General features: G+C 44.2%; 1 protein-coding gene across 3 annotated transcripts in view; it reads right to left on the bottom strand.

Moving 5' to 3' along the window:
• The window catches only part of ATP6V1H (ATPase H+ transporting V1 subunit H), an 87,473-nt gene extending 69,485 nt beyond the window's left edge, over window positions 1–17,988 (bottom strand). For all 3 annotated transcript variants that reach the window (XM_073331151.1, XM_073331152.1, XM_073331153.1), the window contains exons 1-2: window positions 17,882–17,988; window positions 10,920–11,042 (exon numbers count right to left, since the gene is read on the bottom strand). In XM_073331151.1, the coding sequence (XP_073187252.1) occupies window positions 10,920–11,023 (104 nt within the window). In that variant the 5' untranslated portion in view covers window positions 11,024–11,042; window positions 17,882–17,988. The remainder of the gene's footprint in view (window positions 1–10,919; window positions 11,043–17,881) is intronic.
• Window positions 17,989–18,915: the final 927 nt, after the last annotated feature.

Genomic DNA, 18,915 nt, shown 5'->3' with positions numbered 1-18,915 from the left:
GGGTGGGCTGAAGAGAATTCACCAAAAGGCAAAGAACCTTTTTGTCTGTTGGGACTACAGTTGGACTTTTGCTACCCCAGAAGAGGTTAAATTGTGTTTGACTTGGCCGGAGGGCTACGCCACATCATGACAGACTGGCATGTGGAGAGCGGAGGAGACCCACCTCAGGACAGGAAACTCAGGAAGGGTATGCCAGCAGCTCTACACTTGACCAACAGGGGACGCTACAGGGCAGCCAGGCCTGCACAGCCAGCCAGCACAAAAACCTCCCCTTTTCACACTTATGTGAAGTTGCTACACTATATGCTGTATGTGAGGCACTACCAAATTCATGGTCCATTTTGGTCAATGTCATGGTCATAGGATTTTAAAAATCAAATGTCATTATTTCAGCTATTTAAATCTGAAATTTCATCGTGTTGTAACTGAAGGGGTCCTGACCCAAAAGCAGGTAGTGGGGAAGTCGCAAGATTAATGTAGGAGTGTTGTGGTACTGCCACCCTTACTTGGGACCTGCTGCTGGCAGCGGCGCTGCCTTCAGAGCTGGGCAGCTGGAGAGTGGCGGCCGTTGGCCAGGAACCCAGCTCTGAAGGCAGCAGCACCGCCGCCAGCAGCAGCGCAGAAGGATGGAGGGCACGGTGTGGTATTGCCACCTTACTTCTGCGCTGCTGCCTGCAGAGCTGGGCCCTCAGCTGGCAGCCACCACTTTCCAGCCACCCAGCTCTGAAGGCAGCGCACAAGGGTGGCAATACACCACAACCCCCACTACAATAACCTTGCAACCCCCTTTTGGGTTAAGACCCCTAGTTGAGAAACGCTGGTGTCCCCTGTGAAATCTGTATAGTATAGGGTAAAAGTACACAAAAGACCGGATTTCACGGTAGAGTCCACATTTCACAGTCCGTGATGCGTTTTTCACGGCTGTGAATTTGGTAGGGCCCTAGCTATATGATAGTACTTAACTGTCAAAACATTACCAGGTACAGTGTATAAGAGAATACAAAAAATAATTTGAAAATTGGTTTTTGAGGACCATATCAAATCATATTTTTGACAATCCAGCCAGCCTTCTCTAATTTTAGAAAGATTTAAGAACTCATTAGTTGAGAGTCTTACGGTTTGTATTCAGACTAGGTTGCTAGAGGTCTGCAATGAAATACAGCTTCTGTATTCTTAAAAAGGACACTGATCAACCAGTCATAGAATCATAGAATCATAGAATATCAGGGTTGGAAGGGACCCCAGAAGGTCATCTAGTCCAACCCCCTGCTCAAAGCAGGACCAATTCCCAGTTAAATCATCCCAGCCAGGGCTTTGTCAAGCCTGACCTTAAAAACCTCTAAGGAAGGAGATTCTACCACCTCCCCAGGTAACGCATTCCAGTGTTTCACCACCCTCTTAGTGAAAAAGTTTTTCCTAATATCCAATCTAAACCTCCCCCACTGCAACTTGAGACCATTACTCCTCGTTCTGTCATCTGCTACCATTGAGAACAGTCTAGAGCCATCCTCTTTGGAACCCCCTTTCAGGTAGTTGAAAGCAGCTATCAAATCCCCCCTCATTCTTCTCTTCTGCAGGCTAAACAATCCCAGCTCCCTCAGCCTCTCCTCATAACTCATGTGTTCCAGTCCCCTAATCATTTTTGTTGCCCTTCGCTGGACTCTCTCCAATTTATCCACATCCTTCTTGAAGTGTGGGGCTCAAAACTGGACACAGTACTCCAGATGAGGCCTCACCAATGTCGAATAGAGGGGAATGATCACGTCCCTCGATCTGCTCGCTATGCCCCTACTTATACATCCCAAAATGCCATTGGCCTTCTTGGCAACAAGGGCACACTGCTGACTCATATCCAGCTTCTCGTCCACTGTCACCCCTAGGTCCTTTTCTGCAGAACTGCTGCCTAGCCATTCGGTCCCTAGTCTGTAGCTGTGCATTGGGTTCTTCCGTCCTAAGTGCAGGACCCTGCACTTATCCTTATTGAACCTCATCAGATTCCTTTTGGCCCAATCTTCCAATTGGTCTAGGTCCTTCTGTATCCTATCCCTCCCCTCCAGCGTATCTACCACTCCTCCCAGTTTAGTATCATGGCCTTAAAAATATGTAGCTGCATTCCAAAGGGTCCAATGCAGCTTAGTGATGTATGATTTTTGTCCTTCCCTCCCTCCCTCTTTAACTAAGAAAGTTATTTGGCTCCAGAAGTGTTAAATACAGTGTTTGTATTTAGTGGTAAGCATCAGTGTATATGCATGCCAAGATAGACTATGGGGGAAATGAGGGAGACTAAATTACCACTTCTCCCCCACAGTAGGAGGAACATCACAATGATGTTCTCCTGATGATCTCTTCTAATCTGCAGGTGGGGAGTATTCCCCTGCACACAAGTGTACTGCTGACACCAAGAATGGAAACATCACCAAGATTTTGGATTTTTAACACAACCAGATTTTCCAGGAACAGGAATACAGAATTACGCCCTTTTTGTATTTTGTATTCTATTTTTGTATGCTTTGACATTTGAAGATTTTGTTGTTCAACATTTTGTTCTCAACACTTCCTCATAACAAGCCATTTCTCAGCATGCGTAGGGGCCAACTCACTGCTACCAAAAAGATTTATAAAGCCAAGTCTCATTCGTCCCTTAAGACAGTGGCTTCTGGCAAGATGCAGGTAATTTTTATAACACAGCCCATGGAGTCTGTGAAGCCCCAGGGATTAACAAACCTGTACAGTTTTAGTCAGCCGAGAGAACAATAATCAATCAGCATTGGTCAAACTAGAAAATTCCATACAATGTAAAAAGTAATCAGAAAATATCCACTTCATTGTTTTTAGAACACTTCACACTAACATAGCATTTGTCCTCTTCAAAGAACATTACAAACATTAAATAAGATTTAAGAAGAGCCCTTGATTACAACTTTAGAGTTTGAGAAAGCAGTGCAAAAATAAGGAATGCCAGTTTATTTCAAAATTCGGTAAAAGTTTACCAACTGTCAAAGAAAACGCTTTCAAACAAATAAAGCTCTCTACTTTGATCTAACATTAAAGCTCAAGAAAATCAAAGGCGGAGGAAGACATTCCTTGGAACAAAGGAAGAATTGAGGTTTAATATACATTTATTTATAAGTGCCAGTCTGAGCAGACATTTACAGCACATTGTTGAAGAAAAGAAGTTTGACAGTTTAGTAAACAATTCATTAATATTTCATCAGGGACTTTGGGAATCTGAATAATGCCTTACCAATGTCAAAAATGCCACCTCCCAATCACTTCATTTTTAAATTAAAATTAGTACTTATCTAATAATCCCAAGGCGTCTCATGAATACCAATGTAAAAGCCATACAACCACAGCAGAATAACCCAATCCTTCCCTTTGGTGCCAGCGGTCATGATTTTTCCCCCATTACTAATATGTTGAGGTTTACCAGTTCTTTACAATTAAGGTTTTAAGGTAACCACAGTCTCCTCATTTCATTTCAAAACACTCCTTTCTTCCCCCCCCCCCCCACAGAATTATTGAATTGTACTGTTACTAAGACACAGCCAATAAAGCATTGTCCTGCAACCAAGAATGCAGCACAATGAGCTAGAGTGCATTTTGTTCAAGAAGTGCCACATCTTACATATGCCAGGTCACCGTGTACCTTTTCTAGTGCTAGACAGCAAGTCAAAAAAGGAAATAGTTTCTTCAGTTTTTCTTCAGACTCAAAAAAGGAAATAGTTTCACCAAATAGATTCAGATAATTCATAGATTCTCAATTCTAAGGCCAAAAGACCATTGTGATTATCTGTTGCACCTGTAAAGCTTTACGTTGGTAAATCATTTGGTTGTTAAATAGATTTCCCATGTGATGTTGCAGACTAATGTTTTGTTCCCTTTAAGTATGAGCCACTCAGTCTGCTGCCCATTAATCTTACTACAACTTTGCCACTTATCTCATGGAACAAATAATTTATTTATTTTTTAAAGTCTCAAAACAAAGTCAATACTTCATTCGCACCCTGGATACAAGGCAGGCATTAGTAACTGCTATTATAGAACTGAAGAAGGCAGATGATGTTGGTTATTGTTGCTTAAGAATTATATAGAACAAGTGCTTGTAAGAGATCATTTATAAAAAGCTCTTGGTCAGTGTAGTTGATACAGACACTTGTGATTAGTTTGGTTTTTCCATTATGCATTCCTCATGACAACTGTCGTTCCTGTTTTATTCACAGGACACAACAAAGTAAAACCTGGCTTTCTGTTTCAAACACATCTGCCAGGTTTCACAGCTAAATATGAGACATTTCTATTAATTATTATTGATACCACCCCATACTCACTTTATCAGCATGTCAAGATGCAAAGTTTTTACCCTTGGCATGTGATGCTTTATGACAGTATTAGAGGACACTCATATGATCTGATTGCTTGACTGGTTTAATAATCACATTCAAATTTATATAGAGGGAATGGCTTCTGTGCAATTGTACCAGCACAAACTGCACCAAGCAGAAAAATGTTTTAAAGGCCAGAAATTATAAAAACATCGTGACATACTATTTGATTTTAGTCAATTTCAAAAAATTAAAGTTGATAGTATCTCTTTACAAATAAAATCCACAAGCACCAAGAACATAAATACCCCTTTTTAACACACTGGGTGATCCTCAGAAGGCAAAGTGTGAGCTATTATGCATCACACAACTCACTCAAACGTCAAGTGTTCTTATAGGTTTGCATCCTACAATACAGTAGTTTTCTAAATGCAAGAACACTGATTCTGAGAAGCGTATCTACTGTTTCAGCAGAGCACCAGTTCTCAAACTGTGGGTTGGGACCCCAAATTGGGTCACGACCCCATTTTAACAGGGTCCCCAGGGCTGGCTTAGACTTGCAGAGGCCCAGGCTGAAGTCCGAGCCCCACTGCCTGGAGCTGAAGCCCAAGCCCAAGGGCTTCAGCCCTGGGCAGTGGGGCTCAGGTTACAGACCCCCTGCCTGGGGCTGAAGCCCTGGGGCTACAGCTTCTCCCCACCGCCCGCAGCAGTAGGGCTCAGGCTTTGGCCCTCCCACCCAGGGCAGTGAGGCTCAGGCAGGCTCAAGCTTCAATCCCCACTTCTGGGGTCATATAGTAATTTTTGTTGTCAGAAGGGGACGTGGTGCAATGAAGTTTGAGAACCCCTGCAGTAAAGGACTATTTTACCATTTTTGAAAGTCTCCTTCAGGAAAGGGAAACCTGGCTTCCCTCAACTGAAATATTCTGATTTTACAGTGCAGCAGCAGCAGGAAGACAATATTTTCTACAGTCTATACACAAAATTAAGTGTAAACTACTACACAAAGGCTGTTAGGTTTTTTGTTTGGTTAAGACTACTGACTCTAGTTAGAATTACACCCAAAACTAGGTAAACAGAAGTTTTGATATTAAAATAATGAATTCTCAATTCAATTAATTTGCAAAACTGACAATATATTCAATGACAAATGCAGAAAATATTTTCAGTTGTTATGATACAACCCAAATATTTTAAGTTCTTGCAGACATGCTACACACTCTGAAATCAAACACTGCCGGTAAACACTGCTACATGTTTTGTGTAATGTGACTTTTTGTTTACATGCATAACATTCAGAGGCAGAACAAACAATACACTAGTTAGACTTAGACTAAACTGAAACCGTACTAGACAACTCAGGACCTAGATACTGGCATATACCAGAATCTGAGCAACTCTGAGCAAGAAACTTTACTCCAGCACTGCAGAGCAGAATGGGCAGAGGAATTCGCCTCTCCTGTTTGCTTTAAAACCACTGTTTTAAAATTACATTAAAACAAGTCATAAAATATACATCACTTATAAAACCACAAATAAAAAAAATGGCACCTCAAGAAGACTGAACATAAAGTCTTATCCCAATTTAGGGCAAAAACCAGAAGATCTGATTTAAGACCGGCCTCCATTTTTGAGGGCACATTAAACATGCTAACAGTTTTATCTATGGATTGTCAGCACAGCATCTCAGATAATCTTAACTCTCAGAATGGAGCATGAAAGAGGCACTCTCTAAAATAATCAGGACCAATCCACAAAGGTCAATCACCACTTTGAACTGCATCAAGAAATTAATCAAATGCAAATGCTATTTGTATTAGCAGGTAGAAGCCCCAGTCATGAACCATGACCCCACTGTGCTAGGCGCAGTACAATCCCCAACACGTGTGGTCGACCAAGCACTAGTGCACTGTGCTTCATTCTAGAAACATCACTAAGTAAATGGGCAGTTGCGTTCTGTGCTAACTAACATTCCTAAATGGTCCGAAAGTATAGTTCCATCTTGACTGAACACGTTGCAGTAATCTAATACAGAAATAGCAGAGGCATGGACTAACTATGGCAAGGGCCATACACATCAGGCAAGCTCACAAATTTTCATTCCTCCAGGAGCTGCGACGGATAACGAAGTTCAGCATCTTGAGAACAAAAGGCAGGCATACTCTCTCAATAAATGGACCACACCACTTGTCTCCCGTCCTTCTAGCACCATAGAAACTTAGCGATGGAAAGGACCTCGAGGTCATAGTCCCATCCCCCCCAATGCTGACACAGTACCAACTATACCTAGACCTTCCCTGGCAGGCATTTGTCTAACCTGTTCTTAAAAACCAACGACAGGGATCCCACCACCTTCCTTGGAAACCTATTCCAGAGCTTAATAGCCTTATAGTTAGAAAGAAGAAAAGGAGTACTTGTGGCACCTTAGAGACTAACCAATTTATTCGAGCATAAGCTTTCATGAGTTACAGCTCACTTCATCAGATGCATACTGTGGAAAGTGTAGAAGATCTTTTTATATACACACAAAACATGAAAAAATACCTCCTCCCACCCCACTCTCCTGCTGGTAATAGCTTATCTAAAGTGATCACTCTCCTTACAATGTGTATGATAATCAAGGTGGGCCATTTCCAGCACAAATCCAGGGTTTAACAAGAACGTCGGGGGGGGGGGGGGGGGAGAGGTCCTAACCTAAATCTCTCTAGTACAGATTAAGTTGATTACTTCTTGTCCTAGCATCAGTGGACATGGAGAATAGTTCATCACTGTCCTTACTATACCAGCCCTTTTGAAGACTATTATTAGGTCCACCCTCAGTCTTCTTCTCAAGACTAAGCATGCCTAGTTTGTTCAACTTTTCCTCATAGAAAAGGTTTAGAAAACCTGACCTCTTTTTTTTGCCGCTCTAAGTTCTCCTCAGTTTGCCCACATCTTTCCTAAAGTGTAATGCTCACCACTGGATTCCAGCTGGGGACTCACCTGTGCCAAGTAGAGTGGAACAATTACCTCCTGTATCTAACAAACAACACAAGTTAATATACCCCAGAACGATATTAGCTTGTTTTGCAACTGCATCACGCTGTTAGTTTGTATTCATTTGGGGATCCACTACAATTCCCAGACCCTTTTCTGCTTTACTACCGCCTAGCCAGTTATTCCCCATTTTGTAATTGTGCATTTGACCTTTTCCTTCCTAACTGCAATACTTTGGTCTGAAATTCAATGAAGACAAGTGCAATTATTCAACTTGTAAGATCCTTCTGAATTCTAATCATGTCCTCCAAAGTGCTTGCAAGCTTCCCAGCTGGGTGTCACCTGCAAATTTTATAAGCACACTCTCCCCTCCATGATCAAAGTCTTTAATGAAAATATTGACTTGTATTAGACCCAAAACAGACCCCTGCAGAACCCCACTATATACACCCTCCCAATTTGACAGTGAACCATTGAAAACTCCTCTTTATTTAGGGTTTTTCAACCAATTATGCACCAACCTTATAGTAATTTCATCTAGACCACATTCCCCTAGTTTACTTATAAGACTAGGGTGTGGAAGACTGTCAAAAGCTTTACTAAAAATAAAGATAAATCACTTACACTGCTTCCCCCCATCCACTGGGGCAGTAACCCTGTCAAAGAAGGAAATTAGGTTGGTTTGGCATGGATTTGGCTACTGCTTATCACCATCTTATCCTCTAGTTGTTTTCAAATTGATTGTTTAATAATTTGTTCTAGTATCTTCCCAGGTATCAAAGTTTGTCTCACTGGTCTATAATTCCCTGGGTCCTCTTTGTTCCTCTTTTTAAAGATAGATACTATGTTTGTTCTTCTTCAGTCCTCTGGGACCTCACCCATCCTCCATGAATTCTCAAAGATAATTGCTAATGGTTCCAACATCACATCAGCTAAATCCCCAAGTGCTCAAGGGTGAATTTTTCTAGGCCCTGACAACTTAAATACATCTAAATATCCTTTAACCCATTCTGGCTTGTGTTCCTTCCTTCTCGTTAATATTAATTGTGTTAAGCATCTGGTCACAATTTTAAGTCTAGCATAGTTAAACCTGCTTGGACACTTCTTATGAAATAAGAGTGGATTTGTTCAGTTTAGCTTAAACCCATTTCAAAGCAATGCAAGCTAAACCTAACAAGCCATTCTTATTCATAGTAAAAAGTGTCCACACAAGCAGTTATACTGGTATAGCTATACCAGTTTAAATTCACTACTTTCCCAGGTAGACAAATCGTCAGGCCTAGAGAGATGAAGTGTCCACACTCCCACTGCAATTAGATTAATTCGACATTAAGGCCTGGTCTATGGGCCGGGAGCTGCGGGGGCTCCCACGACCTCCATGATTTCAGCCGATGGCAGCCGGGACCTGCGGGGGTTCCCCACCAGAGGCAGCAGGGGGACCCTGCAGCTCCTGACCACTGCAAGCTGAAGTCACGGAGGTCGCTGGAAGTCACCGATTCTGTGACTTCCACAACCTCCGTGACTAAATCATAGCCTTAACTATAACCTAAAACTGATTCTGGAAAGGACTCTTTACAACTCTAAAGATCTCTATTATGAAACTGACCTAAGAACTCTATTCATGTCTGTACGTATAATGACCCTTTAACCAATACTCTCTCTTCTTTTTTTAATAAATTTTAGCTTAGTTAAAAAGAATTGCCTGTAAGCATGTATTTGGATAAGATCTAAGATATTAATTAACCTGGAGGGTAATGTGTCCGATCCTTTGGGATTGGTAGAACTTTTTAAATGATGAACAAGATTTTCAGTAATCCTCCTCCTATTTGATTTGGCTGTCTGGGTGGGAGGTCAAGGCTGGATTGCTTTAAGGGAACTGTATTTCTGGCTTTTAGGTAACCAGTAAGGTATTGTAGAAGCTGTTTTGTTGCTGGCATAGTGAATCTAAGTATTAGAATAACTAGCAGTTTTGGGGATTGTATGCCCCATTCTTTGCAGTTTGCCCTAATTAAGCAACCTCAACGTGCCCCCGACTCCGGGGTCCCACTCAGTTTAAATTAATATTGGCAAAAAGCTTCAATGTCAATGCTGTTATACAGTAACTCCTCGCTAAACGCTGTAGTTATGTTCCTGAAAAATGCTACTTTATGCAAAACAATGTTAAGCGAATCCAATTTCCCCATAAGAAATAATGTAAAGGGTGGGGGGGTTAGGTTCCAGGGAAATGTTTTTCACCAGACAAAAGACATAAGTTTAAAACAAACAATTTAATACTGTACACAGCAATGATGATTGTGAAGCATGGTTGAGGTGGTGTAGTCACAGGATGGAAGAGGGTAGAATATTTCCCAGGGAATGCCTTGCTACTAAATGATGAGCTAACACTTGGCTGAGCCCTCAAGGGTGAATACACTGTTCTTAATGTAGCTTCACACTCTACGAGGTAGCACCAATGGGGGGTGAAGACACAATATACGCATGGCAGTGGCTGCAAACACACCGTGTGCATGTGAGTGAGAGAAAGAGAGACACACACACCCCATGTGCATGTGAGTGAGATGCGCACTGCCCCTTTAAGAACGCTGACTTCACTCGAAGTACATTGCCTTTTTAAGTAGATCAGCAAGTTGAGACAGCAGCTGCTGCCAGCAAGCTCCCTCCATCCTGAACTCTGTCATGTCCCCCTCCGCTCTGTGGAGATGGGGTACAGGAGCGGGGAATAAGTACACCTTGACATCAGCACCCCTCTTCCCTCCCTCTCCCTACAAAGCAAGCAGGAGGCTCCCAGGAGAAGCTCCAAGGCAGAGGGCAGGAGCAGCACATGGCAGTGCAGGGAGGGACTCCTGAACTGCCCAACAACTGACAGCCTGCTGGGCAGCTGCCACACAGGAAACTTAGGTGAGATGATGGGGGGCTGCCGACCCACCCTGGTTCCAAGCCCCCACCAGCTAGCTCCAACGGGCTGCTCTTCCTGCAAGCAGTGGACAAAGCAAGAGGCTGCCAAACAACGTTATAAGGGACCATTGCACAACTTTAAACGGGAATGTTCTCTAATAGATCAGGGATGTAACAAAGAAACAAGGTTAACCGGGATGTTAAGTGAGGAGTTACTGTACAAGAAAAACTCTGCTATTGTTAGTATACCTATTTTGTTCAGGGGTGCTCAGGGTTGGAATAAGCCATGCCAACAAAAATTGCAGTTTTGTCAGTATAAGCTGCATACACAATCGAAGGGATTTGCAAGTACGCTACACCTATACTGGCAAAGCACTCCTCATGTAAACCTGGCCTCAGTCCTGTGCTTTTCCTATTAGGCCATGCTTTCTGTGAGGAAACACTATTCTAATGTTAGGTGGAAAGTAATCAATTTTAGTAAACTTGTCTTAAAAACAATGTTTCTGAGGACCACTATACTGAATTCAAAAAATGAAGTTCCTTTTCTTGAAGTAAGTCCATAGGAAATTATCCCAGCTATTTCCATTCACTGTAGGTTTTTTCCACTTTCATAGTATCATGATAGAATGACACTTCTCATGTTACACATCATAATGGATATTCACAAGAATCCACAAGCTAGTAGAAAATGCAGCTGTCAATGATTCATGGTCAGTTTATACTTACTGGAGATATGACTGCCAGTTGACTTTGTTTGCCCGAACTTCAGCAGCTTTGGCAGCAATTATGTTTGTTGGGACAGCAGCATCCACAGCACCTCTGATATCCATTTTAATCTCGATTTAAAATCTGTTTAGAAATACATTGAGTCAGATCTGAGACAAGTACAATAAATCAGGAACACAAACAGACTACGTGGCCAAAATTTCCAGCAGTTTTTAAATGATTTTAGGTGCCCAGTTTGGGACACCTTAAAGGAGCTAGTTTTCACAGTGTGGGTACCAAGTATTTTCTGAAAATAAGGCCTCTTTATGGCATCTCAAGTCTGGCATTCCCCCCCCCCTCCAAAAAAAGAGGAAACCACAGGTTACTTTTGAAAACTTTGGCCTGTACTTTTAAAATCAAACATTTTCCTCTTCCATTAATTTTAAGTCACAATGAAAAAACATTGTACTCATGCAATAATGTGAAGATATTTCATGGGATAAGGTATATACTAAAACTAATTTAAATAATAATTGTCTGCTGTTTATGTTGCATAGAAATTTTCTTCAAAACCCACTCATAATGGAAGATAGTTATGTGAGAGGCTAAATCATTTGTTGCTACCTCTTTTAAGTAGTTCTTTAGCTAAATAAGAATATAAACTCTTCATGGGTGTAAGTTATGGTTGTCGATAAAGGGATGACATCCAAAGATGCATACACCTCAATTCTGACAGTCACATCAAAGACAGCACGTGAAAGACATACAAAAGCATGAACAGTGGGAAAACAAACATATATACAAGCCACTTTCAACTAAACTGTATTTGACAAAAGTCTTCAACTCTTCCTTTAAAAAGCTGAAAATTTCTTCACACCAAGCCTCGGCATTTTTTCCTTTGAGATCTGCAGGGCTTGGAAAATATCCACTTGCCTGTGGCAAAAAGGATGTTTCTGAACAATTTAAGATTTCCTTTTCTATATTTAAAAAAAAAAAGTTTCTGGTCTTATGGTTAGGATGACCTTCCCAATGTGAACCTAGTGTTCACTGATGCAGTGAGTGTACAGACATCTCCAGTGCTAACTGCTCAATTTTCCCCAATCTGTAGCAGCGTGAAAACTACTGCTAATGAAAAGTGTACATAAGCAGACGTTAAACTGACAAGAATCAAAGAGTCAGGTCAATCTTATTTCGCTGTTGGTTAGTCAAGGTCAATACTTGTGTTATTCATTGGGGGATGAGGATCTTAGAGTGTAGCAGACACACTTCCCACTGCCTCCATAGCATCCAGAAAACTGAGGGAATATTAGAGCAGTAGAGATTTCCATCAGCCTTCACAGCAGTTTAGAGATTGTGGTGGGGATGTATATAGAGAGAGTATCTAAGGAAGAAAGTTAAAAAAAGCCACAATGCAAGGAGATAAAAGGAACAGAAGTGCATGGAGAAAGGAAGATGGAGAGGAAACAGACACCAATGGTAACACAAGTAAAACAGAAACATCATGGTCTATTTTAGGGCAAAAACAAAAAAGGAGTGAAGCAAGAAAACAAAACAGAGTATGTTCATTAAAAAAAACTAACAGAATTTAAATGCAGTACAAAACTGTTGTAATCCTTTATATTTCAGGAAGAGTGGCCTTAGGGGCAAGGCAACACAGGTATTTTTCACTTATGTGACTACACAAAGTCATTGGGTTAGTAAATGTTCAGTAAGCTTTTCACAGTGGGTAACACCAACAGGTCAGAAAGGTCAGTCAGGAACAGTAAACAATTAACCATAGGGTACGCAATATTAAGACAAGCATAGGCATGGAAAAAATCATAGCACAATAAACTAAGCAGCATTTGTAAGAAGAAAGAGACCAGAAGAGCCAAGCTCCTGCATTTACTCCACAACAGAAAATGGGAAGAGTTTGTGAAGTGACACAAAGCTTCTCACTGTTTCATTTAGACACAATGAAATCGATGCATAAAAAATTTCTTAAGAGAAAAAAAAAGGAAAATAAAAACAGGTCAGACTGAACTTCTCCCATCCTTCTGTTATGTATTCCTTTGTGTTCTGCTCCCCATATCAGAGTCTGGCTGCATCAATAATGAAGTTGCTCCAGCTTTAAAGAAAACATTTCCCAAACAGATTTGGAGACATTTTAAAACAAACTTCACTTACACAATCAAGGAAGTTATTTGAATAAAGACTGCTTCAAAGAATTGCATTTTTGCAACTCCAGAAGTCACCCTAAAAGTAACTTGAAAGCAGTGTGACTTGTACCCAGGAGCTTTCAATTAGAAAAGGCCTGGATGTCCTATTCAGCATGTATCACATAATTTAGGCCTAATTTAATTTAGTCATTTGTCTTACAGCTAGTCATTCCCCTAGTGACATCAACTCTTGCTTCTCAAGAACTATCCAAAAATCAGAAGTCTTCACTGGCATGTCATGCTATATAAACATTTACCCTTTGGCAATAACAGTAACACTAGGTCTCAATATCACAGACAGAGACCTTCACCACTTCTGCTTTCTCCTTCCTTTATGACCTAATCATCATCTGACTCTGATTCCAAAACAAGGAGCCTGTTTGCAGCAGGTTGAAGCCTGGCAGGAGCAGGAACTCCACACACCCTAAACTAGAACTACCTCACCCAACCAGCTTGGAGCTCTTTGACCACTGCCACCACAAAGAAGCAGAATCTCCCTTCTCCATTCTCTACTCCCCAATACACACCCCTCATTTCTATTATTGTATGAAAAAAGCAACTTTACTTCCCATTATTATTTCATGGGGGAAAAGAAAAGTAGCCCTAAAAAAGGAAAGCAATAAATAAACCCTTCAACATTGCACTTTTGGGAGCTATACTCTAAACCAGGGGTTGGCAACCTATGGCATGCGTGCCAAAGACAGTACACAAACCGATTTTTAATGGCACGCTGCTGCCTGCCAGGTCCCAGCCACCGGCCCAGCTCAGCCCGCTGCTGAACCCAGGCCGACAGTGGGCTGAGCGGGGCCGGGACCCCAGCAGGCAGCAGCGTGCCATTAAAAATCCTGCTTGCCCCCGCCTGCTCTTCTCCGCCCCTCCCCCACCACCACAGGGGCAGGGTGAAGAAGCTTAGTCCTGCCAGCTGCTGCTGCAGGGCAGGCAAAGTCCCCCCTCCCCCACCTCTTCCCCTAGCATGCTGGGTTCCTGCCCTTCCTCCTCTCCCTCCCTGCTGCTGATCAGCTGATGGCCTTGCGAGGGAGGGGGAGAAGCCCAGCCCCTGGCTCCGGAGATGAGGTGGGGACAGGGTCCCAGCCGCCAGCCCCACTCAGCCCACTGCCGGTCTGGGGTTCTGGCTGCCGGGGTCCCTGCCGCAGGCCCCGCTCAGCCTGCTGCCGGCCTAGGTGAACGGAACCCCAAGCTGGCAGTGGGCTGACAACATAAGATCAGCATTTTATTTTAATTTTAAATGAAGCTTCTTAAACATTTTGAAAACTTTGCTTACTTTACGTACGACAATAGTTATATAATATATAAACTTATAGAGAAAGACCTTCTAAAAAATGTTAAAATGTATTACTGGCAAGTAAAACCTTAAATTCAAGTGAATAAATGAAGGCTCAGCACAGCACTTCTGAAAGGTTGCCGACCCCTGCTGTAAACACACCAGCAGGTTAGTGGAAATTTATCAATTTTATGAAAAAACTCGTACAGATACAGACAGACATCATCTTCCTTTCCAAATGCAAACAGATGGACATCATACCAAAAGGACTGAAGGTAAAAAATCCACTACAATCGACATACCACACAGACTATGCGGACAGCTTGTGCCACACACTCAAAGAAACTGTGGAACCACCTGATCAACATCCTCTACAGCAAACAAGGAAAGATTAAGAATGAGCTCTCAAAACTGGATACTCTCATAAAAAAACCAACCTTCCACTCAAGCTTCCTCGTGGCTGGACTTTACAAAAACTAGACAAGCCATTTACAACACACACTTTGCTTCTCTACAAAAGAAAAGGACACTAATCTATCTAAAATACTACATGCCACAAGGAACCACAACAGTGGTTCCCTTAACCCACCCAACAATATTGTTAATCTTTCCAGCTATACTCTTAGCCAGGCAGAAGAGTCTGTCCTATCTCGGGGCCTCTCCTTTTGTCCCTCCAGGCCCACGAACATGATACAGTTCTGTTGTGACCTAGAATCCTACTTTCGATGTCTCCGACTCAAGGAATATTTCCAACACACCTCTGAACATACTAACCCACAGAATCCTTCCTACCAACACCACAAAAAGAAGGATTCTGCGTGGACTCTCCTAAGGTCAAAACAACAGACTGGACTTCTACACAGATTGCTTCCGTCGACATGCACGGGCTGAAATTGTGGAAAAGCAACAACACTTGTCCCATAACCTCAGCTGTGCTGAACAGAACGCCATCAACAGCCTCAGGAACAACTCTGACATCATAATCAAAAAGGCTGACAAAGGAGGTGCGGTCGTAATCATGAATAAGTTGGAATATGAACAAGAGGCTGCTCGGCAGCTCTCTAACTCCACATTCTACAGGCCATTATCCTCTGATCCCACTGAGGATTATCAAAAGAAACTACATCATCTGCTCAAGAAACTCCCTGAAAAAGCACAGGAACAGATCTGTGCAGACACATGCCAAGAACCCCGGCCAGGGGTATTCTATCTGCTACCCAAGATCCATAAACCTGGAAATCCTGGATGCCCCATCATCTCAGGAACTGACACCCTGACAGCAGGATTGTCTGGCTATGTAGACTCCCTCCTCAGGTCCTACGCTACCAGCACTCCCAGCTATCTTTGAGACACCACTGACTTTCTGAGGAAACTACAATCCATCGGTGATCTTCCTGAAAACACCCTCCTGGCCACTATGGATGTAGACGCCCTCTACACCAACATTCCACATAAAGATGGACTACAAACTGTCAGGAACAGTATCCCTGATAATGTCAAGGCAAACCTGGTGACTGACCTTTGTGACTTTGTTCTCACCCACAACTATTCCACATTTGGGGACAGTGTATACCTTCAAATCAGTGGCACTGCTATGGGTATCCACATGGCCCTACAGTATGCCAACATTTTTATGGCTGACTTAGAACAACGCTTCCTCAGCTACAGGACAGGCCCAACAAAGAAAATAACAGAACTCCACTAGCCATCACCTTCAACCCCTCTGCCATGTACATTGGCCAAACTGGACAGTCTCTACATAAAAGAATCTATGGACACAAATCAGACATCAAGAATTATAACATTCAAAAACCAGTCGGAGAACACTTCAAACTCTTTGGTCACTCGATTACAGACCTAAAAGTGGCAATTCTTCAACAAAAAAACTTCAAAAACAGACTCCAAGGAGAGACTGCTGAATTGGAATTAATTTGCAAACTGGATACAATTCATTTAGGCCTGAATAAAGACTGGGAGTGGATGGGTCATTACACAAAGTAAAACTATTTCCCCTTGTTTATTTCCCCTCCTACTGTTCTTGTAAAGTGCTGGAAATGGCACACCTTGATTATCACTACAAAAGGTTCCCCCTCCCCGCCCCCATTGTCCTGCTGGTAATAGCTCGCCTTACCTGATCACTCTTGTTACAGTCTGTATGGTAACACCCATTGTTTCATGTTCTCTGTGTATATAAAGTCTCCCCACTATATTTTCCACTGTATGCATCCAATGAAGTGAGCTGTAGCTCACAAAAGCTTATGCTCTAATAAATTTGTTAGTCTCTAAAGTGCCACAAGTACTCCTTTTCTTTTTAGCATGTTAGTTGTGTCCCTTAAAGGGCTCAATGATCTAGTTCTTAGAGGAAGTAGCAACATCCATTTTAAATGCTTGTCAGATTAGTGGGGACTGGAAAAGAGGGTTTAGAGAGCTCAAGGATGGGGAAGTTAGAGGCAAGTAGGAGCAAGCCAAGAGGGAACTGAATAGGGGTGCAGCACTTTGCTATACACAAGCAGCCTGCTAAAGCCCTTCAGAGCCCGGCAGACTGCGCTGGGGCTGCAGACGGGTGCAGCAGTCAAACTGCGCTCTGCACGCTGCAGGATCCCAGCGCTGATGTGCCCAGGCCAGAGGTGAGCAAACTACGGCCCATGGGCCACATCCGGCCTGCGGGACCCTCCTGCCCAGCCCCTGAGCTCCTGGCCCAAGAGGCTCACCCTGTGCCCCTCCCCTGCTGTTGCCTCAGCACACCACACCGCGGGCACAACGCTCTGAGTGGACAGGCAGCACAGCTGCAGAGCCACAGCCTGACCCAGTGCTCTGGGTGGCATGGCTGTAGCGCCGCCAGCCACCCATGCTCCAGGCAACGTGGTAAAGGGGCGGGTGGATAGAGGGCGGGAGAGTTGAGGGTGGGGGTGGTCAGGGGTGTGGATAAGGGTTGGGGTGGTCAGAGGGCGAGGAACAGGTGGGTTGGAAGGGGCAGGGGTCTCAGGGCAGTCAGGAAGAAGAGAAGGGTGGATGGGGTGGCAGGGAGCAGTTTTGGAAACCCTCCATGCAATTTTGGAAACCCGATGTGGCCCTCAGGCCAAAAAGTTTGCCCGCCCCTGGCCCAGGTTGCTCACAAAACCTTAGGAGGGACCCTGCCGCTCCACGCACTCCTAGGGGGTGTCTAGATAAAGCAGCTTCAGGGGAAGCCTCGGCGAGAGCCCGAGCCCATTTCCCTCCCGCGAACCCACCGAGCAGCTTCGAGCAGGGCAGCGACCCCGGCGCTAGGGCAGGGAGGCGCTTGCCCGGAGGCAGGGGGTTGCCGCTCCGAGCTCAGCCCCAGCCTGCTCCGGGCTCCCAGCACCTCGGCAGCCCGTTCCGTTGTTCTCCCCGCCCGCCTCCGGGGAGAGGGAGCAAAGCCCCTGGGGGGGGGCTCCCCCCCGCCGCCCCCCTCCAAGCGGCGCAGGGAGACTCAGTCCCGGAGCGGCCGGCAGGGGCAGGATGCAGCCGGGGACCGCTCTTACCCCCTCAGTCTATGGCCGGGCCCGCGGGGCGCTGCGCTCCCGAGCTCCGCAGCTCCAGGGCAGCTGGGGGGACGCAGCTGAGACAACGGGGTTGGTCATGTGACAGCACCCACCTGACTGCGCAACCCGACGGCGGCCGGGGAGGCCCGGTTCGCGCAGTCGCAGCGCGGGCGCTGAGGGCGGGGGCGGGGGCGCCCCCGGTTGCTGGGGTTACCGCTCGAGCTGGCCTGGTCCTTCTTTGAGGCACGTTCCAAGCCGCCCTGGCTGTGGCTGGCAGAGCCAGGTGTGCTCGGGATAGTGCCAGAAGTCACTAAGCTCACCAGGGCCTGCTCAAGGGAGCTTCCGTGGGTCTTAGGCCTCCGGCCCCCTTGCAATTCACTGTGATCATCCCAGCACCTGCTGGTCACTCTGTGTCAGGAATAATGACACAGCCCCGTACAGTTAGTTTAGGGCAAAAACATCACAAAGAAGACATCTACATGCGCACGGAGCTTGCCAGCTGCCACCCCTCTTCCACATGGAGACCCTGGCAGGCTCCAGTCCTTCAAACCCTTCCACCAGGATTTTGACTTCTCAACTACAGTTTCATGTCCGTTTTAGAGTCAAAATGAGGGCCTCTGAGTCATTCAACCTGAGGCTTTGTACCAAAAGCCTTTTCTTTGCCTGCTGGGCATCCTGAACCCCCTCTGAAGCAGTATTTATAGTTCTCCACAAGGGGTGCTACTTCCCTTGAGTTATTTACCATTCCCAGGAGTTGCAGTAATTACCTCTCACTGATTTTAATTGTTGGATGAAGTTCCATAACTCTCCACTACGGAGTCGGAATACAATCCCTAGCTCATGCAGATAGATATGTAATGTTTAAATATACACAAGATTCTGAATAATCTCTGTGCCCATAGAATCGGGCGCACCTCAGTATAACAGTCTACTAAAGATTCCACACTTCGAAAGTCCCATCTGTCACAGTAGCCACGTGGATTTCAAGTGGTTTAACTGAAAGCTAACTTCCTTTTTTTAACAAAAAGGATTGT

This window comes from Lepidochelys kempii, chromosome 2, assembly GCF_965140265.1.
Source record: "Lepidochelys kempii isolate rLepKem1 chromosome 2, rLepKem1.hap2, whole genome shotgun sequence".
NCBI lineage: Eukaryota > Metazoa > Chordata > Testudines > Cheloniidae > Lepidochelys > Lepidochelys kempii.
The sequence above is the reverse complement of the archived record's forward strand: the minus strand, read 5'-3'. Positions and strand labels throughout refer to the sequence as shown.